Here is a 27733-nt window from a genome sequence, read left to right on the forward strand (position 1 = left end):
ATTACACACAGACATGTGCTGCTAATTGACTTCTGCTTTGCCAGGGTGGAAAAGCTCTGGCAGGGTTGATGGTGTTTTGAGGGGATCTTCAGGTTTGGTCATCATTGTATTGGGGAGGTGAGAGCCCATGGGGGCAGTTCATGTGCTGAAAATACACCCTGGAGTCAGGTACTGTGAGATATAAACTGTGAGGGCTTCAGCTGAGGGAGGACTGAATGAAAAACATGTCTATAGGCTTGTGCTGCTTGCTAATATTTTTATCATAACTTTCTGTTGAAGCATTTCACCTTGCTCAAAAAGAGAAATAATTAAAACAAACAAAAAAAAAAAGACAGTTGGCTTGGATTTTAACCCGGTGTGATGCTGCCTCTGGATTCAAACTAGACTATAGAACTTAGAGTTTGACTTAAAACTATTTAAATTATTCCCAAATTACGTGGTTTTGCACTGGGCAGGAGAGGGATGGTAAAGCTGAGCACTGTGCTGGTCTGTGGGTGCAGTCCTGCCCCAAGACCCATCTCCTTGCCTAAGTCAGTACACGTGAGCTGGGCATCCAAAGTGTGTCCGGTTCTTTGGCATTTTCTGGGAGAAATTTAAGAAACAGAAGTTTTCATGCCCTGGGCCCAGGGCAGGAGAGGCAGAGCTGATCAAGGGGCAGAGCTGATCAAGGGGAAGAGCTGATAGGGGAGGAGTTGTCTCTTAGGCAATGCTCTTTCAAATTTAACAAGAGGGAAAAAAGAGGTCTCTAAAGAATTCAAATAGGGTTATTCTTTGTACCTACAGAATGAAACAAGAGGGATCAGCTTTCCTCTAGTGTTTATAAAACCTGTAACAGGACTAGAGCTGTGTGATAGCATAGGGCTGGATACATTAATAGCAATCTATAGTATGACCTCCCATTGCTTCCCAACACAAAATACTAATTTTAGATGAAAAGGAGTTTTGTTGGCCAAGAAACAGTGAATGGACCAAAGATGACAAAAAGAGCAGAGGGAGGAAGAAATAGATGTTCTTAAAAAAAAAAAAATGTTTTGATCTTTTCCCTTGAAAAGAAAGAGAAAGGAAAAGCCAAACTCTTTTGGCTGCCTTTTGGATGCTTTGTTCTTTTCTCTTGTTAGATATTTCTTCTGAGCTGTTTCATCCTGTTGTGTTCTTGAAAATGATTTTTGAAATGTCAAAACTTCGAACCTCTTTTGTCAGGGCTTAAGCAATTCCACTGAACTTTGAAGGAGACCCCAGCATGAGAGACATGAACTTCTGATGCTGCCTTAACTCATCCGGCTTTGATCAGTGCTGGGGAAGGAACAGGGGAAGTGGAAAACACAAACACAGAAACCCAAACAAGTCAATGCCCTGAGGGGCTGCTGGACCTTGTGGAGCTGGGAGGAGGTTGTGGCTGTGTCCTGGTGTAGGAGTGCACTCCCACACCCGAGCAGGTGTTTCTATACAGGGAAAAGAGTTTCAGTTTACCTTTGAACTCAAAGGGAAATGGACTGGAATCTTCTGTGGTACTTACTCTCACTGTGGTTGGTCCAATGGCAGCACAGGGACACTGGCTGGGCTTTAGGAATGTCTCTCAACATCTGTAACACTGTATTGGCAACAAGCCAGGTTATCCTTCAAATCATTAAGTATTTATAAATACACAAAGGAGCTCAAGTGCTTTTTGGTGTGTTTTAGCGAGGTGTCAGGGGCTTCTCTGACACCTGTGCTCAATTTTTCTTTTGTTTCTGTATCATTTGTTATTTTGTCTTTATTAAACCTTTTGCTTTACGAAACACACCTGAAGAGCCATCGCGCAGAATTATTGCCAGCCATTCTGAGAGGTGCAGGACACCCTCCGAGACTGATATGTTTACACAGGGCTCATAACACTCTGTCCACGTGTTAAACTGTACATTCCTGGTGTTCTCCACTGCTCTGTGGCATTGGCTGCCTCCTAAAGCCAACAGCATTTGAGGGACATTGATGTGGGGCTCCTGGGAGGTGGTGCTGCGTCGCAGAGTTGTCGTTTTGTTTCTGTGTTCACTTGTTTGGTTGATGGTCACTTTATCCTGAGACCTAAATGTCTCCATCCAAGGGAGGTTTCTGCAAGGCTTTGAGTGGGAAGCCTGAAATTTGTGTCTAGGAGGAGACCTGGGAGGTTGGCAGCAGAGGCCAGCAGGGTGGACAGTCCCTTCAGGTGTCTTCAGAGGGTCTGGGCTGGCACCTGCTCAGGGGGCTGCAGGCAGCAGCTGAAGATGTGCTTCAAACTGGGTTTGGGGGTGATTTAGTAGGGTCTGAGGTCCTCGAGGAAGGTTTTAGGAGGGTAGTTTGTAGTGGGTTCTACCCCCCTCAAGTCCCCCATCACTCACCTTCCCACCATCCAGAAACTGCAGTTGTGGAAAACAAATCCAGCTGATGTTCCCTGCAAGCTGAAGGTGTTTGAAACAGCTCTTGCTTAGAAAATGTTTGTTCTTGGTAGTTCCTAAAAGGATTTGTTCCTCAATCTGCCCTTTCTGAGCTTCTCAAGGTGGTTTTGATACGTACACGATGGTAACTTTTGAAAATTGTTTTCTATGGGTGGATTCTTCAAAAGTGAAGAGAAAAAAAATTGGTGAAAAGGCTTTGAAATCATCAGAATTTGAGCTTTCAAAATATTAGTAGAAGGCCTTTTTCTGTTATTTGTTTCCCAGGCAAGCTATAAAGGGATGGAGATTTGGGTGTTTGTGTTTGCCGTGGGAGCGAAGGTGATGAGGATGTCTGGGAACACCTTGAGATGTCTCTCAAAATCTTGCCACACACTCAGCTTCAGAGACATGAGAAATTTCCTTGCTGGAAGTTGTCCTGTCCCTCCTCTGAGGAAGGAAAGAGAGGAAAAGAAAGGGAAGGGAAGGAAAGAAGGGAGGAAGGAAGGAAACTAAAACCTTTAATTTCCCCAGGTTTGGGTTTTTTACACATAATTTTTCAGGAATTTTGGATTGAAATGTTTTCACTGCTGCTTTTCAAACAAACAAACACAAAACCCCTGAAAAAGCTGATCATGAGGATGATTTCTCAATCAGACTTACTAAAATCAAAATAAGTAATTAATCTTCAAAATCCCTGGAGCCAAGGAAGGGGCTGGAGCGCAAGCCTGATGAGGAGCAGCTGAAGGAGCTGGAGGCTTGGAGGGAATCTTCTCACTCTTTACAAGTCCCTGACAGGAGGGTGGAACCAGGTGGGGTTTGGCCTCTCCTCCCAAGTAGCAAACAATAGGAGAAGAGGAAATGGCCTCAAGTTCCACCAGGGGATGGTTAGGTTGGATATAAAGAAAAATTTCTTCCCAGAAAGGGTTGTCCTGGAAATGTCCTCCCCATTCCTGGAGGGATTTAAAAGGTGCATGGCTGTGGCACTTGGGGACATGGTCTGGTGGCCATGGCAGTGCTGGGGGAACAGTTGGATTTGATGATCTGAGAAGTCTTTTCCACCTAAAGGATTCCATGTTGGGGAGCTGCAGAGGTCACCCCTCCATCACCCACCTGACCATGGGCTCTCCCTGCTGTCCTGGGCCAAGGTCCTCTGCCAGCTCCTGCCACCTTCACCTCTCGGGATACGAATGATGCGTCTGCTTTGTGTCGGGTTTGCTTCTGCAGCTTCCAAGCTGTATTTTAACCAGAAGTGGGGTTCATTAAGTAGGGATTTAATCAAGAGCTGCTGGTTTCGCTCTTCAGTCCTTGGGTGCAGAGGGAGTTGTCTGTAGCTGAGTCTCAAAACAACTCTACGTGCTTCCCAAGCCTTGCTCTTTATTAGGGAGCTGCGGAAATCAGGAGGAAAACAAAATTGACAGGTTACTACATAGACACCTACATGTAAATAGTAAACACTCCCAAAGGGTGCACGATGCATTTCAGTTTGGGAAGAGAAGCCAGTAATTGTTGTTACTGGTATGTAAGGCTATCTTTAAAAATTCATTGAAAAGAATAATTAGAGATAAAACTGCGTGGCTCTAAGAAACTTAGTGCTGAGTGTTTCTCTGCTTTCCAGTGGTGCTGGGAGGGTTTACCCAGTGATTTACTGCTGCCTTGTGTCTGATTGAGATGTATCCTGCAGCCTTGGCGGGGCAGCTCCTGCCTTGCTGTGCCTCCAGAGATGCTGGATTCCGATGTCTCATTCTCATTTGCCTGAGCAGTCAGTAGCTTGGCAGCCTCCATTGGCTTTGAGTGCAGAAATGCGTCTGTGAATATGTTTATGGTGTATAAACATTCTGAGGGTCAAAGACCTCAGTTTATGGGAAATTAGGGCTTGGATTTGGACGGTGCTGAGATCTTGGGATGCCTGAAAATGAGGTCACTTGCTGGGCTGCTTGACTTGAGGCTCTGCTTGTTTTATCCTTTGCATGGATAATGTGGCGCAGGATGAGGGTGAGAAGGGCTCCCTCTTGCTAAGCATCAGGGATCCTCTTCAAAAGGAGATCCACAGTTTGTATTCGAGCAGGTTCATGTGGGGTGGCTGCTGCTGCAGGTTTGTTGTCCTGCTTTTTAAATCTCTTGGCTTTCATCAAAGTAAATTGATGCTTTAAAAGAATGGTGTCCTAGTCCTTTACTAAATGTCATAAGCCTTAAAGTTTCATGACAATAGGCCCTGGATCTGTAGACTTGCTGTCCCTGGGTAATCTCTGAGGAGGATTTTAATCTTCAGACAGTGGATGCAAGTTTTGCCCATGTTGCAGTTTCTCAGACTGAGTGGAAAGGTGGCTTTGGGTTCCTGGGCTACCTGGCAGTTTCCTTTGCCCACTCCTCCTTGCAGGTTTCTTCTCCCCTCTTTTTAAAGGCTTTTACCATGGTAAGTTTAGCAAAACACCACTTAATGGCAGAGGTTTTTCGGCTCCTCTCTGATCTGTGCAGCACTGCTATGGAGGCAGTCTTATAATCAATGTAATTGAAGATCAGAGTTAATGAGGACCTCTGTGCCTGCAAAATCCCCCAAGCGATGCTGGGCCTCAGATGTTAGATAAGGAAATGATTGGGCTGAACTGAAAATCTATTTGGCTAATTAGATGATGCATATTCCCAGATGCCAGTGGGGAAAAATACACTTCGCAAAATAAAGAAGCGTAAGATTTTGTAAGAAAATATTTTTGGCAGGAATTCACTTTTAACTCACAGGAGGGGGAAAGTGGAGGAGTGTCTGGTAAGAGACAACTCAGACAAGAAGTTCTGTGTTGGGCCGATCCACTCACCTCCAACAAAAGGTGAACAGGTCCTGCTGCTGCTGAGCCTGAGCTCCACCTCCCTGAGCTGGGGCAGTGATGCTCTGATTACACATCAGAATAATTACACTGGTCCACATTTCTGCAGAGACCTGGGAATCAAATCTCCGTAGTGTCAGGGCAGGGAGCTGGTGGACCATGGGCTGGAGCACATTCCTCTGGAGAGGAGTGACCAAATGAAGTTCTTTGGGACCAGCTGTTAGTGAAGTCATTATTGCTTTTCAGGTGTCATCATCGCAGCAGCTCGTGAAGAGTTCAGTGTTCTGATGTTGGGCCAAAATGCACATTTGGGGTTTTTCTTTCAGATTTCCACACTCACTTAACATGCTTTTTTCCCACTCCCCCCAGGCAGCAGCTTCGTTGTGAGCGAGGGGAGTTACCTGGACATCTCTGACTGGCTTAACCCAGCCAAGCTGTCCCTGTACTATCAGATCAATGCCACGTCCCCCTGGGTGAGAGACCTCTGTGGACAGAGGACCACGGACGCCTGTGAGCAGCTGTGTGACCAAGACACAGGTAAGGGAAGCTGGGGGAGGGTGAAGACCTTGGAAAGCTCGGAGGTGTGAGGGAAAAGATCTGTCACCTGGGTATTTTGGGGCCCTCTTGGGTCACCTCTGCTCAGCCTGGTGGTAGTCATGGGGGACTGAGAGGTACTAGCGTGGTCACAAAGTGGTGGCCCTGATCAGCAGAATGTGAAGATGGGCACAAGATGGGGATTTGAAATGGTGAATCTACCCGTTCTTTGGTGTGGCAGCTGTACAGGCCCCTGGAGCTTATCTGCATCTAAGTTGAGCTGTTCTGCTGTCCAGCCTGGAAAACCTACTCATGAATTTACCATCTCCAGCCCTTTATTTTCTGGCCATTTACATGCAGAGCACCATGATTCCTGTTAGTGCTTGTTCCTGCTGGTTACCTAGGCTGGATCTGTCCTCCAACCATTCCTGGTGGAGTTGTGGACTCTGCCATCCTTCATCATCTCTAAAAGAGTGTTCTGCTGGGCATGTTCTGGTGGTGTGCATCTCCTGCCTGTGGAGCAGCAGGGCCGAGGACAAGTGACACCTTCCCTTCTGTCATTATTGGATGACACATGGGAGTCCTGGAGTCTGCAGTGAGCCAGGAGCACAGAACACAGCAAACCACACAGGGTGACAGGACCCTGCACAGGGAGGTGGCCTGGGGACTCTGCTGGGTTTTTGTGCTGTGACTCACCAGCCTTGGGTTGGATGCCTTCTTGGTGGTGTGCAGACAAGTGTCCCTGGTGGTCCTGGCTTGCTGAGTGTCTGAAGAGCACCCAAACCCCTCTCCTTGCAGAGAGGTGCCATCCCAGCTTAGTCCCAGCTCTCCATGTGAGCTGCTGCCCCCACAGCAACGAGCTTCTTCACCTCTTGTGTGTATGAGATTCATGGCTGCAAGTAAATATTGGTGTCTGGTTCTGCCAGAGGGTTTAAAGGATGGCTCACTGTGGAGAAGGCTTTTCCTAAGCCTCCCGAAGCCCCTGGCTGTCATTAATACATGGATTAGAATAAGAAATCCTTCAGAGTCATGAACACCTCATGGGGTAGTGGGGGTGACCCTGTTCTCATCCCTCCCTGCTCAGCTGAGATGCAAATAATGAACTTGGCCTTACAAACTCATTTTCCTGGTCAAGACAATTTTCTCTTCTTAGCATTCCTGTTCCTCAAGGCTTGTCTCCACGGAGGCACTGGCAGGCATGGCTCAGCAGAGCCGTGACACTGGATGAACTCCCTGTGTAGACAGCCCTGGGCATCACCTAAAGTCCCCGGGAGGGCTGGGAGGTGCCAACAGCCACGCTGACAGATGGAGATGGTGCAGGAGGAAGCTCTTCTCATCCAGATGTCACAGAGCAGAAGGATTTTTGTTTCAGGCACTGGCAAAACGCAGCCACCTCAGTGGGAGAGGGGAGATGCAGTCAGCTGTCCCCTGGTTCAGAGGAGGAGAGAAACAACTCTGCCTGCAGCAGAAACCAAAGGGAGACTGTATGGAGCCAGACACGAGTCCCCTGTTGAGAGGGCCCTGGGCTCCCCTCGGCAGCCCCACTCCTGGCAGTGGCAGGGCTGGCTGGATCCTGCCATGGCCTCGGCTGTGAGGAGCTGCTGCTCTGGGGGCCAGCCCAGCTGCCACTCCTGCTGTGTCCCCAGCTCCCAGCAGCTCCTGCTGGACGCCCCACGCTTGAGCAGGATGTGTCAGATCTTGTTTGTAGGGAAGGGAGCGATGCTCATTGTCCTGGGAGTTGCTCTGCCCCAGCACTGTGCTGCAGCTGAACCCTGGCAGCTGCTCTGTGGCTCCCAGCCCTGGTGCCCCTGGTCCCTGCCTGCCCATGGAGAGGCCAGAGCAGCAGCTCAGCCTTCAGGGCCCTCTCCTGAAATCTGTCTGTGGGCTTCTTCCCCCTCTCTCCAGCCTGGGACTGTGCACATGAATAAACCAGCATTTTTCTCCTGTTTCTGCCAGTTGGATCTGCATGGATCGAGCGGGGCTGGGTGATGGGGCTGCTGACTTTCATAGCCTAAATCTGAGACTCAAGAGGTCCAGACTTCACAATAACAGAAATTAGGCCTTTGGAGGTACCTGCTTGACCCTGTACCTCAGGACATAACCCCGTGCGCTGTGTCTGTCCGTCACCATTGACCAGCCTTTAACTGGTGAGAAGTTTCCCCACCAGGCTGAGGTAGACTGTAACCCCATGATACACTGCATGTACTTTTAGATTTATTTTTATTAATGCCATTCTATTTTTAAGGGTGATTTATTTTTATCACCACGAGAGAGGAAGGCCTGTGGTTTTACTGCAGCACATAAATCCTGTCTGGATTTCAACCTTTTCGGGTCAGGGATTTTATCCTCTCTGTGAGCATCCCAAGTGATGGGTGCCAGGGATTCCCCTGTCCTCTGCCTTCTCGGGCTGGACAGAGAATCCATGAGAATGATGGACTGAAGTTTGTCCTCTCTGGAGGCCGAAAGCCTTCAAGTTGCCTCTGTGAAGAGCAGAAGAGCCAGCACTGAGGTCCTCCAGCACGTTTATGGCTAATGTGACCTCAGCCTTACCCTTGGAGCCACTCCATGGCAGTGTGGATCCAGTCTTGCCCCAGGCTTCCTTGCTCCAAGGTGTAGACAGACCTCTGTGGGCAGGACCTGTCCTTGGTGGCAGTGCCATGGGCTCCAGGCACACCCTGGGACAGAGCCCCAGGTCACATGCGCTCTCTCTGGTGACACTCAAGCTCTTGCCTCTCCCTGCACACTCTTTGGGTTGGAGTTTTGGATGGGATTTTTCTGTACAATGCATTGACTTGTGACTCCAGACACCCAGCACTCCTTCAGTGTGAAGAATAATTCCCAGTGAAGACAGGCTCTGAAACACGAGGAAATGTCAAAATCCACTTTGTTGCCTGACCTTAATTTGCCTTCCCTCGCATCTCTATCATGTGACTCACTCTTTAATTAAATGATTGCTGCCCCCCTGACAAATCTGAAACCTGTGTTGCAAAGCCCCAGCTCATCAGAGCGTTTCAGAGGGAGCACTGACATCTGCACATGAGCAAAATGTCATCTCCCTCACCCCTCCTGCCTTGGAAACGGGCAGGCTGGTTGGGCTGACTGCAAATCCAGGGACAAATGAACGCTGCTGAGGGCCCCTCCCTGCAGATGTGACACGGTGACCATGCCCAGCTGCCACATCAGCTGGGACAGGCACCTCTCCAGGGCAGGATATGCTGCTTGGCTGGACATGTTCAGCCAAAATCCCCCGTCCTCCTGGCAGGTGCTGCCTGTGCTGCCTGAGACAAGAGCAGGGAAGGTTTGTTGTCCTGTGGGACTGGCTGTCAGCTCTCCTCACTCTCCATATTCTGAAGAGATGTGGGAGCACTGCTGGTTCTGCCGCTCGTGCCACGCTCTGGGATACCCCTGGGTAAAATCCAGGAGTGCTTGCTGCCTTGCTGGCCTCCCTTCCCAGCCTCCAGGAGAGCATCCCTTTCCAGCAGCATATGCAAATCCTGATTTGTGAGCACAATTACCTGCTTTGTATGCACAAAACTGATTCACTTGCACATTCTGTGGGCATTGCTGAAGAGACCTGCTGGAGAATCAATCCCTCAGGGCCAAATGCTGGAAGAAACAGCCTCTGATTTTGTGCTGTCAGGCTTGCTGGCGCAGTGGCATAAATGAGATGGATAGCTACCTTGATTAGCAGGTGCAAATGTGTTGAAATTTTTTTTTCCCCATCTATAAATCAGGCGTTTCTTCATCAAAATTCTCTCGTTGCATCCACAATTGGTAGCCCCTCCACCACCAAAGCAGCAAGCACGAGCTTGAAAGAACCAGATGACATGTAGTAGCAAAGGTTCTTTGCTGGAAATTGGCAGGAGGAGAATTAAAAAAAAAAAAAAAAAAAAAAAAAAAAGGGTTTCCATCATCGTCCAAATGGGCCAGTTTGTCACCAGAGCCACAGATGGTACTGCTGTCTGGGTAGGACAGGGGTGTGTTGTGGGCAGGAGGCAGATGAAAGTCATTTTACACAGAGCTATTTTTTTAAAGCCAACCTGTTAGGGGGATTTGGAGGTTGCAGAGCTGAGCATGTAAATCAGGGGATGACCAGCCTTGGCGAGGGTGTATTTGTGTTTATGAAAACAGCCATTGCTTCCTGTAGTTCACTTTAATACCACACAGGTTCTGTGCACATCAAGCAATATTTGTTTGTTCTTGTGCACTTCTGCTGTTTTTGCCGTTGGAGGATCCCGGTGCCTTTATTGACTTAGACTTTTATAGGATGAGGTTCTGTCTCTCTAAGGTATGGAGTTTAATAACTTGGTCAAACCCCATGTAATATTGCATTCCTTTTCCTGTGGCAGCACAGCTTGCCTCGTGCACCAAGCAGGGCAGCAGGCAGTTAACTCCCAAGCTCATTTAGCTCCAGGCTGAAGTGTTATACATAAACAGCAATCAAAACTCATGCCTGCGAGGGGCCGAGTTAAGGTTATCTGTGCTGTCTTTGCACTCTCATTTTCTGCCATTAGAGTGTTTAATCCTGCAGCTGCTAATGTTCTTGTAATGGCATTTTCTGTGCTTGTCTAAAGAGCACGGGGAGGAGGGAAGAGGGATGGGTTTTGCTGTATGGAGCTGCCCCTGTCCCCCTGTATGGGCCACCCAACCGGTGCTGCAGGGGCTTCTCACCCCTCCACGGCCAGCTCTGGGGCAGTGCCCAGCCCAGAGTGGTGTCCTGGTCACAGCCATGGCACACAGGCCACCCTCAGGAGCCTCCTCTGCTTCCTGTCATCAGCTCATGTGTTCCTTGGAGGTGCGGTGTAGGAGCTGAGCAGATGATAATGAGAATTAAATCTGTGCAGAGCTTTAACTCAGGCACAATCCTGGGAGGTTAAGCTTGCACTTAAGTGCTGTGATGGATGAGGGTGAGGAGGGTGACTTGCAGCAGGGGTAGAGGAGGGGTAAATGTCAAATTCACTCCAGGTCTTCCCTCTGTGCTCAGTGCCAGGTCGGCAGGGCAGGAGCCACTTCCTTTGTCTTGTTCTTTCAGTGCTAAACTGCTTTTAGAAAAGTTGCATTTCTCATCAGGATGAAGCTGAGGCTCAGGTTTGGAAAGTGCCATCCCTGAAGGGCAGGACCAGCATGTGCCAGGGGTAGAAGAGGAACTTTCCAGAGAGCTTTACTGGGAGGCTGGGAATGTGGTGCTCCAGTTTTGAGGCTCAGTGGGACTGAGGATGCTCTGCTGGGGCTGGTGTGATCGCTGCAGGGAGTGTGTGTGTCCAGAGAGGAGTGCACACAAAAACTGGCTGAGCTCTGCATCCCTTCGTGTGGGAGAGGCAGTCCTGAGACAGGTGTGAGGGTGTTTGTGCAATGCTCACACAGCTGGAAAACTGTGTGTTTATAGCCCCACGGCCTCTGGGATCAGGCTGCCATCCCAGCTGGAGTCAGGACTTGTCCCCAGGGTGTGCCTGTGCAGCTGGGGCACTGCCCTGGCACAGCCCTGGCACAGCCCTGCCTTCCTCCAGGACAGGGGTGAGTGCCAGTGTTGGAGGTGCTGCCACAGAAGAGGGAATCTCGGACACCAGCAGTGCCAGGAGAAGGCTGACGAACAACAGCTTTGCTCCACCACTGCCAAAGCTCCTCTAGTTCCTTAAATAAAAGTGCCAGTGACAGCACAGAGCAGCTTCCCTGGGAGCACAGGGAAGCCTCCACTTCCTGCTGAGCACGGGGTGGGCGGATTAGGGGGATTCCTGCAGCATTATCAGCAGATCGGCTCTCTCCACAATGAGGCTAACAGGCTTATCCTGGTATGCTGATGGTTCATCCTGCAGCCCTGCTCTGCTGCTCCCGGGCACTGTGGGGATGGGCAGAGAGGCTGTAGGGGCAGTGTGAGACCCCTTTCCCACTCCAGCAGAAGCAGCAGCACAGCATGGAGAGTGTAATGAAGGAATAGTTCAGCAACTTCAGCTTTTCTATAAAAAAAGAAAGCTAAAGCCTCTGCCTGTTTAATAACAGACTAGAAATACAATTTGCACCTCCAGAACTGAGCACTGAGATCTGCCCTCATTTATACCGAGTGAGCAGTGATCCTTCCTTTGGCTGCAACAGCTGAAAAATTGCCATGGATTTTCCAACCTGGTTTGTGCCTTCTGAATCCAAAGGCAGAGGAAGGACCCTGCATGCCCGTGCCATGGGCAGGGTGTGGGGTGGTGGCAGTGGGAGGCAGGATTCTTGTCCTGGGGGTTGGTAGATCCTGATTCATTTGTGCTCCTGCAACAGCTGAACGCTGCACAGAGGCGTGTGCAGGACCTGTGGAAATTGTATCCAGCTCCAGGTGCAGTTATTTGTCAAACTTGGTTACTTTGGTTGACTTTGGCTTCAAGCTCAGCTTGAATCCTAACTTAGCTGCAGCAGGCTTGAGTGGATAACTGCGCCTATCTCGGATGCAGTTGCTTTGAACAAAGACACTTTAATTTGGCCTTTTGATGGTTTGATTTATTTTAGCAGCATGTTGAAAAACACACCCTAAAGAGGGCTTAGAGGTATGGGAATCCTGTTCCCCCCACTCCAGGCATTTTATCAGGTATTTCTCATTCCATGGGGCTTAGCCAGACTCAGCATCCTCCCTGGCTCAGCATTGTCTCTGGGAAGGATGGGGACAGACTGAAAATAACAGAGTAGTTTGGGGGGCCAAAGAAGGAAGGTGAATGCTGTTGGGGAGAGGGTAAAAGCTCCTGAAAATCTGTAAGAGCACAGCAGGTTCTGCTGAAATTTTTTGGAAGCCCCACTAATTGTCAGATAGCAGAGTAGATCCTAAACCATCTGACACGAGGCAATGGAGTCCTCACTCCTCCAGCAGACTGCAGCACTCAGCTGATCCCGTGCTGGGAGCCTTCCTATCCAGTTTCCAAAACTCTGCCAAAGGGGTGTAGCACACCCTGAGAAACCTGTGGAAAGCTAATCCCCACTCTCTCCTGCCCAGCTGGTGGCACAACTTGCCCTCTCACTTACTGAAATAAACCTCCCAATAAACCTCCCAATAAAGTCTCGAGCACTGGCTGTAGCTGCTGAAAGTCCAGGATTGGAGTCGATAAAATCAATATTTCTCCTGGTTGATAGAGTTCCTCCTTCTGATGCCAAGCTGATGGAGCAGTAAACAAGCCAGCAGACAAACTAAACCCTCCTGCACCTTGGAAGGGGGTTCACCACCCAGCACCCCCAGCCATCGAGATGGGGAGAGGCGTTTGGGCCATGGGATGCTGACCTCTGTAGGTGTTTTTTCTTTACTTGCTCTAATTTCTGTGGCAGGAGCCGAGTGTGAGCCAATACCCCAAGACTCCCAGCTCTGCTTCGCAAGCACTTTGAGATGTCTCTCATTTGCAGAGCATATATTTGTTATGTAATAAGCGCCAGGAATTAATGATCCACAGCACGGCCGGGGAAACTTGCGTACTAAGCACCCAAGGAAAAAAATAACTTTTCTTTTTTTAAAATCTCTGATGGAGCCATTAGGACCTGTGTTTTCTTGCACTGAGACCGCCTCAGCCCCCAGGCAAGGAAGAGCCTGAGCAGGGCCAAGCGCTGCCATCTCTCTCCCAACTCTTTCCCTTTGGAGCAGCAATGTTCCTGCCGCCCCTGTTATGAATCATGAGGTTAGCAGCTTTTGACAGATCATAAATCAGTGCTTCCAAGTCGCTAGGACAAATCCCAGGACATTTAATCTTTAATATTAGACGCATTTGAGGCAGTGAATATTTCATGAAGGTGCTGTTGCATTTTAGCACATCATTAGCCGTCCCTTTTTTCCCCCTCACTCTTTCCTTTTTTTGCTGCCTCTCCCTTCCCAGGCGTCTCTTCCTCCAAAATCTCAGCGACTCAATCCCCATCTGGCTCCCTCCTGACAATAAAGCTCTTTACTGTAATCCTTGTGAGGCATTTTAAGAACTTGCCTAGGATCCCGAGGAGCACGCAGGTAGCTGCCAGTCTGCATTGCCACTGTGAGGGGGGTGCCCACCTCCCCAGCATCCTCCCCAGGTCCCCACCTCAGCAGTGTTTACAGCTCAGCTTTGCTGCACCCTCAGGCACGATGGGGAGAGGAGGGGAGGGTAGGGGGGGGGAACACTGGCAGCAGCTTGTAGCAGAAATTCCACGTGCAAATCCAATTAATCTTTTGATTTTGCTGTTTCTTGCTCCGGGTTATGTATTTCTACCAAACACTGAATCAATTTGGGCCAAGTGCGGTCGGGTGTGGGAAATGTCTTCTCCCGCTGTCAAAAGAGAGGAGCAGGATGGAGGCAGCACCCAGAGAGCAGAGGGGAGCAGGGCTGAGAGCTCCTTTGCTGTGGGATGGGGACACAGCACAGGAACTGTCTGTGGAGGGTGGAGGTTGGGGGGTTCTGCATCTTTCAGTGGGAGTTTGGGCTGTAGAAGTCTCTGCTCTCTTGTCCTGGTGGCAGGTGGCAGAGCAGAGGTGGGAAGGGGATGTGGGATGGGTTTGTGGTGTCCACCTTGGGGATTGCACGGGGTGGACCCTGCTCTGCTCAAGGGAGGTCAAGATCCCTGCTGAGGAGTGAACCCTCGGCTGCAGGACTGCACAGGAACACTGGTTAAGGACAGACTTTCTGCATCATGAAACCCCATCCCCAGCTACTGTGGGTTCTGGTCCATGTCATCCTCTCCCCGAGAATAACTACAGGTTTTTTACAGCTTTCCAAATCTTCTGGGGGGTTGTGGAGCCCAAAGTGCTCTGGAGGCACAAGAGGGACCAGAGTGGCTGTGACAAGGCAGGGACAGGCAGCAGGGGAGGAGGGCCTGACTGTGCAGTCACTGCCATACCAGAGACATCTCACCCCTCCCTGCTGTGTTGCAGGAGAGTGCAGCTGCCATGAAGGGTACGCCCCGGACCCCGTGCACCGGCACCTGTGTGTGCGCAGCGACTGGGGACACAGCGAGGGGTGAGTGGGGACACTGGACTGGGCTGGCTCTGCCCCGCCTCCCCTGCTGGTGAGGAGCCCGGGTCTCCTCCCCTTGGCTGATCTCTGTGCCACTTGGCCAGCCCAGCGATGTGCTCAGCTCTTTGTCCTCTCTCCTCCAGGCCCTGGCCCTACACGACACTGGAGCGGGGATATGACTTGGTCACGGGAGAGCAGGCACCAGAGAAGATACTCAGGTGAGTCAGAGAAGGGTTCAGCAGGGGCATTTGGGATGGGAGAGCCATGAGGACATCCCAGTGGATGCAACCTCTTGGTCAATCCCAGCTCATCCTTGTGCTGGTGAGGGGACAAGTATTATTACAATTCAGGACGGTTCATGTAACGACATGTAGAACTCTGATTTCCTCAGAGGGCATTATAGCGAAGTGTGTTCAAAGACAGATTCTTTTTATACAGTGTTTCAGTACAATGAATAGGACTGGTCCTTTAGGGCACCACCTTTTTGTGAACATCTCTACCAGGAAACAAGCTGGAAAAACACCAGGTGTCAGGAGGAGGAGATCTATAGAGATTGTTTATAGGGGTTGTTTTGGGTTCCTCACCACGATTTCCTAGGTCAGACTGAGAGAGTTTTGTCTTTGGCTTTCCCACAGACATAAAGGCACTGCCTGGAGCCTAAGAATCCATGTTCTGACCACTGTCAATTCCCACAGACAACTGTCATTTGTCTGTGACAGACCTGAAAGATTTGTCCATATTTGGCAGGCAGAGAAGGGTTCCTCTCTTTTCCCTTCAGCAAACGTGAAGACAGCATGCACAGAAACTCCTCCTGGAAGAAAAAGAAGAGTTTTCCCATTCCCATGTCCTCCTGTCACATCTCAAGTCGTTCCTCTCCCATTTGGCTTTCAGGACAAGACCAAATCCCTGACTCATCTCATGGTGCCACCACTGCTCTGGCTTCCAAGCAGGCTGTGGAGGGCCACCATTCCCTGTGGACACTGTTCCTGTGTGACATGTTGTCCTTTTCCCAGGTCTACCTACAGTTTGGGTCAAGGGCTGTGGCTGCCAGTCAGTAAGAGCTTTGTGGTGCCCCCTGTGGAGCTTTCCATCAATCCCCTTGCCAGCTGCAAGACAGATGTTCTGGTGACAGAAGATCCAGCAGATGTCAGGTAGGAAGCAGATTTCTCGTTTTCTTCATGCTTGGGTGCCTACACTGCTCTTTAAATTGTTATTGAGGATGCAGTAATTTCTGTGATGATAGGTTTGATTAATTTCCTTTCAATAAGACATCTGATGTGATTGCTCTCCAGGCTCTTGGGGCTGATGGGTCTAGGCCAGGCCTGAGTGTGTAACTCTGAAATCTGCCAGTACAGGCAGGTGAATTGGTAGGAGCCTGTGGCAAGGCAGTTGGAGAGTGGCTTAAAAATAATGTTAGATTGCAGAGCTGAAATGGATGCATTTACTGGGATGGAGAGGCTGTCATGCTTCTGAAACTCATTCCTGTATCACATCCACCTGGCCACTGAGACCTGCTGGGATGCTCAAGGGTGAAAGTCCATGTTGCTTCTCCAATAATTATATGATTAGAGGTTTTGGGTTTTTTTCCCCTTTTTTGGAGTTCAGTGAATGCTTGGATGTTTTGCTGATCTCCTTGGTTGTGACTATCCCCTGTGCTCTGGTTTACAAGGGTTTACCTGTAAATTATAAGGTTTAATTCTGAGGGTATTTAGTGTGTATTCTCCTCTCTCCCATTAAATTAAGACTGAGCATGTGACTGTTGGGTGCCAGGGACACTCCATGTTTTCTCCCTCCCTCCTTCCCTCCCTTCCCTCTTGCTGCTTTCTCCTGCCGACTGCAGACACAATTTCCTGACTTGCAAATTCTTGGTTGTGTTGTGAATCATCCCCCTGAGCACCAGCAGGATCCTTGTGTCCCCCAGCCCCTTCTGTCTTGTCTTTTCCCAAAGTGATGAGGAATGGAATTCCATTCTTCTGTTCCATCATCTTGGCAGGGCTGTAGTTAAAGCAAGTGCCTACAAAAGCTATGGCAGAGCCAGGACTGGCATCTAAGATGTTCTCACTTCAGTGTGTGTGTTTTTGTTGCTAATTAGTGCTTGTTCCCTTTCTTGTACAAGGAGACTGGTGGTACATATCTATCACAGTTTGGCTCTTTTAGGAGCTTTGTTTCTCTTGTCTTGCAACAACTTCTGCTTTTCATTTGAGAAAGGGAAGGCCTGCCTTGGTTTATGCTAACATTTTCCAAGCCAAAGTGCCAAGAGAACATTATTTCTTTCATTCCTCCTCACATCTTCATTAAAAGTGCCTCAGTGAAGGTAGAGGCTCAGAAGCTTGTTTTCTGCTCCAGTGCAGTAATTGTCTCTGGGCACTGCTCCTTGTGGAAAAGTCTCTCTTGGGGTGGATGAGTGCCAGGCAGGAGGAGGGGAGGTTTTGGCACAAGGCTGTTGCCTGCTCCCCTCATAAATGGAACCTGAACTGAGAATTCCAGGTATAAATATTGGAGTGGCTCAGGTAGAAGGAGGGAGGTGCGAGTTCACGGCGCTTGTATCTTACACACAGGAGTCACTGAATTATTAAAACTTTAATAAATGCAATAATAAATATTTGATGTTGAATTATGGAAGACTTCACAGATACAGTAAGAAGTGAAAAGCAATCTATTATTTCTACATTAGATCTGAAACACTTCTCAAACGAGGAGCTGCAAGCTGGGGATCCTCAGCACCTCGGGATGGGTGGAACCCTCGTCTGAGGACCTTGGGTGCTTTCATATAATGAGAAAGGAGCTTTCAGAGCTGCTTATCTTGCAGCCTCTTTGTTTTATCTCTGGACTGACACAAGCAGCTTCTCAGGGGAGCAGTTTTAGTGGTTCAGATGTTCAGGTGGTGATCCAGCACGTCAGACCAACATCACAGGTGGTGAGCACGTGCTGTCCACAGTGTAGGTGTTCAAACACAGCCATCCCTCCCTCTGCCTGGAGGGCTCCTGTTTCCTGGCTGTCTCTCCCTGCTGGGAGCTCCTCCAGGTGAATCACAGAATCATTTGTGTTGGAAAAGACCTCAAGGATTGAATCCAACCCATGGCCAATCCCCACCTTGTCACCCAGACCAGCACACTGAGTGCCAACTTCAGTTACTTTTTGAATATTTCCAGGAACTGGGAATTCCACCACCACCTTGGGCAGCCCCTTCCAATGCTTGACAGCCCTTTTCCAATGAAGAAATTCTTCCTGAACCTGCAGTGCTTGGGCTTTAATAGAGTCCCCAGGGCAGCCCCTGGGCTGTGTTCCACCCGCTGCAGCCCAGCCGTGCCTCAGCACCCGGCGTGCCCTGTTTGCTGTCCTGTGACACTGGGATGGTGGCTCAGTGCTGTGTTCTTTCTGTGTCTGTAATAATGAGCGTGCTGCATTCCTGCAGACCTTTCATTAGTCTGGCACCTTTGCCTCTGGGGTCGCTTGTCTTGAAGAGTTTAATGGAGGGAAATGGCAGAAAGCCTGCTTTGGAGGAAACAAGTGATGAAGTCTTTACAACTCAGAGGGTTAAAGGTTCAAATGTGGTCTTGTGTTTTTATGAAGATGCTTGAGATGCAGAGGGACAGGTGGGGCTCGGCCTTTCAGCAGCTCTCTGGGGAAATGCTGACTCCAATGCTGTTCTCTGTGTGTTTTGCTGCTGGGCAGTGCAACAAGCTGCACTTTGGAGGATGAGGATGAGGGGTCCAAATCTTCTCCTGCTGCAGCCAAGTCATCAGAGAAACTTCCAGCAAAAGGAGCCAACAGGCTTCATGCAAACAAACCCTTCAGGATGCTCCAGGGGCTTCAGGGGACAGGACACAGGAGTGTGCAAAACTTGATGCTGGAGGGTTTAGGGCTGTGCGTCATAAATTAGGAATGAGAGTGCTTAGAGTTAATGAAACTTGCATATATAATTTATCAGTGACCATACTGAGCATCCCTTGCTCGATCTCAGAGTCTGATCCTCCTCACAACGATGGCATCAGTCACAGCCTGGCACTGTGACAGCCACGCTCACAAAGGTGATGTCTTTGTTCAGGTGGGGCTGGCCAGCAGTGCTGTCCCCACAGCCTGGGGTCTCAGGCTTAGCAGACTGTCCTTGCAGCACATCCCCTGCCAGGACAAGAAATACATCCCAGTCCCACCCTGTCCTGCTTGTTTTCAAGACTCCTCTTAGTTTCCACTCCCATCTCTCTCTCTCACCTGTATTTCTCCCATACCCTGGTGTTAAACACAGTAGTCTAGAAAAGTTTGTTAAACAAAATATTGTTAGTTCAGTCCTTCTGCTGCACTTTCCTGGACACCTTGCCATGTCCATTTGAGCCTTTGGAAGATACAGCTTGCCCTGTGGGTCAGGAATTACTCTAATTATGGCAGTTTATGAGGACCCACAGCCCCCAGGTCTTACTGCCCCAGCACTGAGCATCCCTGCAGGGATAATAAAAGTATCCCTGTAGGGCATAATAAAAGCATCCCTGCAGGGGATAATGACAGCATCTCTGCAGGGGATAATAAAATCATCCCTTGGGGCACACAGAGCTGTGGGGGACCAAGAGGAGAGCTGACTCTGGAGGCAAAGCACAGCACTGGCAGACACCCAGTGGTCATGGTTCACTGTGCCACCTGCTCTGCAGAAAGTTGGTAATTTCTGTTGAGCAGCTATAAATCAGAGGCACGAGCCTCAGCTGCTGCCTGACATGACATATAGCTCTATCGTTATGGCAACCATAGAAACAAATAAAAGCCTTGCCTTCACTTGACAAGCCTTTGAGATGTCCTGATGGAGAGACAAGTGTTCAGCAGCAGAATGAATTCTCTTGAACTCACTGTCGATTCATCTTCGTTTTGCTCCCAAGTGAGCCCCTTTGCTCTCTGAATTCTTTGCCAAAGTACAATCAACTGGATTTCTTATTTCTACTTTTTCTTTATTTGTTTGTTGTTTTTATTTTCAGTTCTGTCAAAGGCAGAACTCTCTGCTCCCCCTCTCTGTGCCCTCCTGAGTCCTGTCTTCTGTCAAGGATGGGAGCAAGGCTTTTTCTCCCTGCCCATGGCATTCACCAACTATGCTGTGCTCTTGCAGCCTCACTGCTGCTCCAGCCTTACAGGAGGTTTGAGTGGTATTCTGAAGGGCTTTTGCAGTGATTTGGGCACTTGTGATTTTGCAAGTCTGTGGTGATCACTGTGGTGTGAGCCTCCCTGGGAGTGGAGGAGGAGGGAAAATGAAGTGGATGAGAAAGGCAAAGGGAATCTGGGCCAGGAGAGTGAGGAAACAGCTTTGCTGTCCCTGCTGTTGCAGAGGCAGAACTCATCTGTCTGTGCCTTAACCTCCTTCCTGATGTGCAGGAGCACAGATGAATGGCTGTAGCTGCAGGTGAGCATCCCTCAAGGTCAGCAGTTCCATGGGGCTGGGGTATGGCATACAGGCAGAGGTCACCCTGCCAGCTCTTCTTGCCATTTGTGCAGAGGATGCCATGGGAACTTGATTTTTTTCCCTTCTTGTCTTTCTGCTGCCCCCTGGAGCAGAGCAGGTTGTGATTTCTGGGTGCTCAGTGCCACAGGGACCCTCAGCCAGGAGCTTGGGGGAGAGGGGAAGCTCCTTTTCCAGGCTGTTGCTGAGCAGGTGCCTGTGGCTCTCCTGCTCCACTGGGGGCAATAGAAAGGTGTGAGTGGCTGCAGTCGATGGCCATGATGAATGGACAGCTTTGCATGACGGAGCAAACTGATGATTGCTTCAGCAGGCACAACTCACTCATTTCTGCAGAGGTGGCAATTCATTACTGTGCACATCACAGAGACGCCATCATCCCCACAAATAACATCCCTGTGCTCTGCCCTGGGCTTCTTACCACCCCAAGAGCTGCTGTCTCTCACAAAGTGGTGGAGAAGCATCTTTTGGTGCTTAACAGTGGGTAGAGGCAGCCCTTGGCCTCATCCTCTGGAGAGCAGGGACAGATGCTTTACAGAGAGGCAGCCATCAGCCCTTGCCCTGCAGCTGTCAACTGAGCTTGGTCCTGGCTGCTTACCAGGATTTTTCCTCCTCCCTGCCTCCTGCTGTGATTTATGAGAGCAGGTTAGAAGAGTCAGGTGTGTCTCACTTCGCCGTGGGGTGACTAAATGGAGATGTAACCTTGCGGCAGCCACTGAAGGGTGTGAGCAGCAAAATAAGAGACTTAGGAGAGCAGTGTCATGGGGAAAGAGGGGAACATCCCCCCCAAAATCCTGAGCTGAAATCACCCAGGAATGATCCAGGGTAGGTCAGAACTGAAATGTGATCACCCAACACCGCTGGGACAGTGCAGGGACTTTACTGCCCTCAGCCTGTCTCTTCCTGGTCCAGCAGCACCCTTCATGCCCAGAATCCAGGGAATGTTTCAGTCTTCCCTTATCCTGGGCTCTTAGTGACTCCTGCTGCAATAATGCTGGGCTTTGCTCTCTGTGCTCTGCTGTGTGAACTCTCTGCAGTTTTGAGGTCTTGATGCTGCGCCATAAAACTGCACAGAAAATGATCAAACCTCTTTAGGGACAGGGGATGTAAATTTGGGCCTGGCTCACAGGCAAATCCATCACAGGGAGCACCAGCACGAGCTACAAGTTTGGCAGCTGAGTGATTGCATTTCCTCTTGTCCATGGTGCTGCAGAGCCCAGGAGGGAAAAAAAACAAAACCAAAAACCAGCAAGTGAACAGATTTTGTTTATATGTTTATTGAGACAATTAAAAATACCCCACACTTGCCAAATCTACAAACGCTGTCTCACACCCAGAATGATTCCCTTTGATGTCTCTGGGATCTCCTGTCACTGAATAGGGTTTGGCACTGTAGCTTCTCCACGTTCTCCATATGGATCTGCTGTGGTAGCTGTGTGTCCATCCACTGCACTGCTGAAATGGATGCATTTACTGGGGTGGAGGGGCTGTCATGGTTTTGAAACTCAGACCTGTATCCCATCCACCTGGCCACTGATGTCTGCTGGGATGCTCATGAAGGGTGAAAGGCCATGTTGCTCATCCAGTATTACATAATTAGGGTTGGGGTTTTTGGTTTTGGGGGTTTTTTTTCCGTTTTGGTTTGAGTAGGGTTTTTTTTTTTTTTTTTTTTTTAAGTATTTTTTGTTTTCTGGTTTTTTGATTGTTTGTTTGGTTTGGTTTGTGGTTTTTTTTTTCTTTTTGGAGTTCATTCCCCTCCATGTGGGATCTGTGGAGCCCTGTCTCTGCCAGGGCTGAGACAAGCAGTGGTACTGAGGGTTTGGAGGGGGAGGCCAGGCTCTGACACACTGTGAATGCTTAGCAGAAAGGGTGATGCAAGGTAGCAAAATCAGACCTTGGGTTCCTGTGTTGAAAGGTGTTTTTCCCTCCCTGTTTGATGTTGCTATTTGTTTTTCTGTCGCTGCCTTTGCTTTCTGTTAACCAGATGCTGGATTGTGCTTTGTAGCTGCCTGTTCAAAGCACAACCCCTCGGCCTCTCTGTACTATTTTTCCTGAATTACAATTTTTTTTTACCTCTATTTGAGTTTTATTACCTTTGCTTTTGTGTGCATCTCCTGCCTGAGAAAGGGTCCAGAAGGTTTGCAGGAGGAAGGAGCAGGCAGCTCATACCCACCCAGACAGGTGCTGGGATGATGCCTGGGTGGGGCACTGACACTGGGAAATGCCTTTTCTTCAGTTATGTCACAGCTCAGTAAAAAGAATTGGTACTATCCAAAAACCAGTTCTGATGAGATTTCAGTTGCCTAAACCTTGATGTGGATGGGATCTCCTCTTCCTTTCCTGTATTTATTTCCTCTAACTATTGCTGGGTCTTTTCAGCCAAAGGACAAAACTAATAAAATTCAGTGGAGCCAAAATGTCCCTGGGAGTGTGCCAGGAACCTGTGACAGGCTCCACAGCCAGGGAGGAAAAACCACCTTTGTGGAGACGACAGGAATGGAGATGGACACAAACAGCTTTGTCCTTCTGCTTTTAGGGCACTGCAAGAAGATACTGCCACTTGCAGGCTTGGAAAGGGCTCTTGGAAAGGGCACCTCACTGGGAGCTCAGGGAGAGTCCCAGATTCCCTTTTTTATCCTGGTAAAGTCACACTGCACCATGGAAGAGAGACCTCTAGGTTGATTTTTATGGGGATTTATTAATTGCTAAAGGCAAAAAGGGGATGCACATGCTGCTGCAGAGGTACGTGGTCTCACTGTGGAGGGATGAGGGATGGCAGCTCAGGCCAAGGGGCAAAGCTCCTGTTTGATTTTCACCCCAGGGCTGTGGGGCTGGGCACAGCCAGTGACCCAGGACAGCTGGGCTCCGTGAAGACAAGTGAAGTTAATTGGTTTCAGCTTCTGCTCCTCAGCAGCAGATCCAGGCTGATGTTTCCACTCCTCAGTGCAGTGCCCCTTTAGGCTGGCTGCTGCCCTCCAGGGATTTTTTCTACTCCACAAGTCACCCTGCCTCTTGGGGTGATTTATTAGGAAAAAAAATGCCCTTTGTGCCTTTTAGTGCAGCACTTTCCAGGCAGCTCAGAGTAACTTTGCTCCTGCAGAGCTGCTCCCTCTCATCCCACAGTTTCCAGATGCAGGAGAGATGCTCTGCAGACCCTCCCTGGCCCTTTCCCCTCCAGGCAAAGGAGCAAAATCAGCCAAAATGAGTTCAGAAGCACAAAAAAGTTCAGTGTGTGTTTTACAGGCAATGCCAGCATTGCACAGAGCAGGAATGATGTGTTCTGTGTGGCCTTGCCCAGTGGTTCACAAAACCTTTCCATGCTTTGTCAAGGCTGGATCAGACTGAAAATCCACTGCCCTTTGCCTCCACTCTGCACAGTGTGGAGATTTTATTTCATTCTCTTTTTGTCTGTGTATTTGGTCTCCTTTTCTGATTTAGATGTTTTGACTTCTTGTCAGAGCTTTTTCTAGTCTCCCCAAAAGGGGCTGCTGACTACAGAGCCAAAAGCAAAATCTTCTTTGACTTTTTCCTGCTGCACATGTTTCAGTCCTGGCAATCCTGGTGGTGGTGGTGCTTTCCTGGGCACTTTGCTGGGAACCTTAACTGTGTTAAGCAAAATATTGTTTTCAGGGACTAAATCAAAGAGCAATGCAAAGCTGGAGAGGTTTGGAAGGAGGGATGGGGAGTATGCAGGGGGAAAATAACATCAAGAAAATTAGGTGAAGCCTTGCAAAAAAATAATCCCATCTTGGGAATTGCCCTGCTTTCACTGCCTGAAGAATTACTGTGCCATAATCAATTCAGCTCTTGATGTTTCCTGCGGTGTTTTTGATATTATGAGATACTATTGACTGCAACCAAGTGCCTTTTATCAAAAGTTAGCTGGGTGCAGTTGGGGACCCACTGCTGCAGGCTGTGCCTGGCTCAGGGCTGGACTCCAGCAGAGGTGATCTGAGTGCAGCCTGGGATGGCAGTGCTGGGAAGGAGGGATGGGGATGGACACAGCCTGTGTAGAATCTGTGCAGAGCCTGTTTCAGCTCCAGCAGAGGGAACAGAAGTGGCTCATATGGAGCAGACTGCAGAGGAGGTCTGCAGTGGGTGAAGAGCCCCCAGCTGCACTGGGACGTGTTCAGGAGTGTTGGCTCAGCAGCTGGATGAGTTTTGGGGCAGAAGCTACTCCTGCAAACAGGAGGTCTGGGCAGTGCACAGCAGAGTCCATCTCAGATGCTGCAGGGCTGGGCAGCTCCGTCTCAACTACGTTTCACTTTACGTGTCAGAGCTGTCCTCTGTCTGTCCCAGGCTGGGGGAGTGTCCCCTCCTGGCTGGTGGCTGTCCCCTGTCACTGCCTTGTCACATCCATCCCAGCCCTGCCACAGGGCTCTCTCCCAGCAGCAGCTCGTGTGGAGCTGTGCAGAACCCAGCAGCACACAATTAAACCCCAGCTAATACTTCCCTGCTGCTGCCGAGGGCTTAAAGTGACACAAATGAAGCAGCTGAGCATTAAGGCAGGATGCTGTGTAAATATGCACTGAGCTTTTGCAGGGAGAAGTCTCTTCATTCACTTCAGTCCACATTTCCTTTTTTTTTTTTTTTTTTTTTTTTTTTTTAATTAGTGTGTATCAAACACAGACAGGCCAGAGCTGGAGGTGTTAGTTCTGACTGTGGTGGGTGCTCTGGGTTTGGACTGTGGGTTCTCTGGGGCCAGAGCTGAGGAGTTTTAAAAGAGTTACGATGAAGTTGTCCGTGGATAAATAAAGGGCTCATCAATTGATGGAATCATAGAAGCACAGCATGGTTTGGGTTGGAAAAAGCCTCAAAGATCACCTTGTCCAGCCCTCCCCCTGTCCACAGTGGCTCACACTCCCCATTCCTGCTGGTGATGGCTCCAGTTTCCATCCTGCATCTCCCTGAGGGAAGAGAGAGCTCTGGGGGCAGGGATGGCCCTCTGCTTACTTGGGCCAAGGATTCAGCTCTGGGTGTGTTGGGAGACCTGGTGCTTCTCTTCCTTACAGGAACTTCTCAAGGACTTCAAGGATGAGCAGATCATTCTTACCTGACATGACCACAGGCAAATCCAAGCCAAGCCCGCCCACTCTCCTGCCTGGGTGCTGTGGCCAAGGGGAAGGAGCTCTCCTGGGTTTGTGCTGATTTGCCTCAGTACCAGACCAGGGGGTTAAAATGGCTTTTTTGGGGTAAAAGCCGTAATTTTTGCCTGAACACGGCTGATAAATGATACTGATAGAGAAATAACACTGGCTTTTCATAGCATTTCACTGGGAGCTCAGGCAGGGTCATAGGATCCCTTTTTCCTGGTAAAATTGGGATATGCTGCATCACAGGCAACTCATTATCAATGGAGACCTCCTCTTTTTACAGAATCCTAGAATACCAGGTTGGAAGTGGACCCTGAGGAATTACTGAAGTCTGCTTTATAGAAAGGGGGAAGAAAAGGGGCTTTTAGTATGGAAAACATCACTGCAGTACAAATAGCACCTGGCTTGCTGAAAAAGCACAAGTGGTCAGCAGATGGACTTGGAAGCAGCAGGGGTGCCTGGGCTGGATGGGGGGACACCACCTGTAACTGGGGAGCAGCCACACAAACCTGCTGCTTTCCTGAGTGGCAAAGAAACCACAGAAAATCCTGCCTCAAAATGGGAGGGATGGGAGGGATAGAGGCTGTTCCTGTGGAGGCTGGACATTGTCCTGCATCTGTCCCTGTCTCTTGGTGTCACTCAGCTCTGCAGCTGCGGGTGACAGGGCGTGCAGAGAGTTGGGAGCCTTCCCACAGACACTCCAACCACCCCTCCTACACACACACACCTTCCCCTGAATCACCAGGTCAGGCAGAGCATTCCCAGAACAGCCCCAAACAATCTCATTTTTGGGGAGGGCGTGGGTTTGGCTGTGCAAAGGCCAACTGGAGTATCTGGGGTGAGGTCCCTGAGCTCTGGCTCTGGGCAGCAGCTGTGACAATGTGACCTGTGTCAGCATGTCACCTGCTACAATGGGCTGTGAGTTTTGCAGACATCCAGGCTGTCCTGGCTTTCCCAGTGGGAGCAGGGCTGGGAGAGGCTCGGGCTGGGGAGGCTGGGGCAGGTTTGCAGGGCCAGCACGGTGTCTGCACTCAGCATCAGTCCTGCAGATCTCTGGGTCAGGCACTCACACAGAGTGAGAACGTTTCCTTGGAGCAAAGCTACAGAATAAAACCCAACAGCAAGTGCTGGGTGACCTATTTAGGAAATCCAGGGCTCTGCTTGGACTTGATGCTGCGTAGTCCTGGCAAAGTCAGCCCCACATTTCTCAGGGGGATGAGCTCAGGGTGGTGTGGCCACTGGAGGCAGAGGAAGCCACACCTGCCACAGGGACAGCCTCCACAGCCCAAGGGGAACAGGGATGTCTGCTCATCCTTGCTTTGGGTGCAGGAGCAGGACAGGTGTGGCATCTTTCAATGGCACAAGTGTGCCAAGGAGCTCAGGGAATTGTAGATCCCTGCCCACCCAGGAGGATGGAATTAATTCTGGGACAGCCAGAACACTGGTCACAGACACGAGTAGCTCTGGGGTGGGTTCCCTCACTCAGTCTCAGTTATCTTGGGACAAAATCTTTTTTGGTGGGATTCCCTCTGGCTTGGCAAGATGCTGTTAGTAGGGAGATGGCTTTGGCACTGAGGATGGCACCAGGCACTGCCCCACCCTGCTCTTGCTCCCTGAGCTGGGCAGTGGGAGCCTGGCAGGGAAAAGAATTCCTATGATTTTGACACGGAGAGACTTTGCAAACTCCCTCATTCTCCAGTGAGAACATTGGTGTGGAAATCAAACAGGATCAGGGCCCAAAGGGCTTGAGAAATGGTGCAAAAATCTCCCAGCACAACTCAAAGGCTGTTTTTGTACAGTCTCTGGGCCACCTCGTGGTTTCATGTCAATCCTTATCCATGGTTGCTTTACTCATAACTTCCGTGCATCGCTCTATCAAGTGATCTGCTGAAGTCCAGACAGATCAGGTATTTCCCTTTAAAAAAAGGATATAGGTTGTCTTATCACAGAAAGATAAGTGGTGAATCTGATATTCTTCAGAGCTGGAAGAGGTAGACACGGAGGGAGGTGACAGGGACCAGTGTGTCTGGCAGGGAGTGTCACCCCTGTCCTGCCTGGGTGTGCCTGTGGATAGGATTGATCCCTGTGGGAATGTGCCAAGCCCCCACTGAGTCCATGAGCTGCAGAAGCTGCCATTGGCACATCCAAGAGCTTCCAGAGCTTCCACCAGCTTTGAGCCCTCCTGCCTCACCCCATCCCAAGGTCTCTGGTCCCCTCAGTGTCCCCTCCCAGTGCAGATCCTCCCTGCCCTCCCTGGAGGCCCTGAAGTAGGAGGAGCTCCTACCATTCCTGGTGACAAAATCAATACCAGTGGCTTCCATTAATATTCCAGGAATGGCAGAGAAGATTGACTGCCTCATTAGCAGGCATCGTGTGAAACTCTGACAATAATTAACAACTCAACGGTCTTATTTGCTGGCCTATCACAGAAGTATTCAATCAAAAATGTAATTTGCTCGACGCTCCCATTTACCATAAAGAGAATATTCCTTCAAAGTTTTAAATAGACTAATTAAGAGGGAAGAAATAC

General features: G+C 49.7%; 1 protein-coding gene across 1 annotated transcript in view; it reads left to right on the forward strand.

The window, feature by feature from the left end:
* Positions 1-27733, forward strand: part of ASTN2 (astrotactin 2) — a 317145-nt gene that overhangs the window by 124080 nt on the left and 165332 nt on the right. The window contains exons 7-10 of the mRNA XM_066332467.1: positions 5579-5746; positions 14595-14679; positions 14820-14894; positions 15690-15827. Coding sequence (XP_066188564.1) covers positions 5579-5746; positions 14595-14679; positions 14820-14894; positions 15690-15827 — 466 coding nt within the window. The remainder of the gene's footprint in view (positions 1-5578; positions 5747-14594; positions 14680-14819; positions 14895-15689; positions 15828-27733) is intronic.

The sequence above is a fragment of the Sylvia atricapilla genome, chromosome 19 (assembly GCF_009819655.1).
Source record: "Sylvia atricapilla isolate bSylAtr1 chromosome 19, bSylAtr1.pri, whole genome shotgun sequence".
Taxonomy (NCBI): domain Eukaryota; kingdom Metazoa; phylum Chordata; class Aves; order Passeriformes; family Sylviidae; genus Sylvia; species Sylvia atricapilla.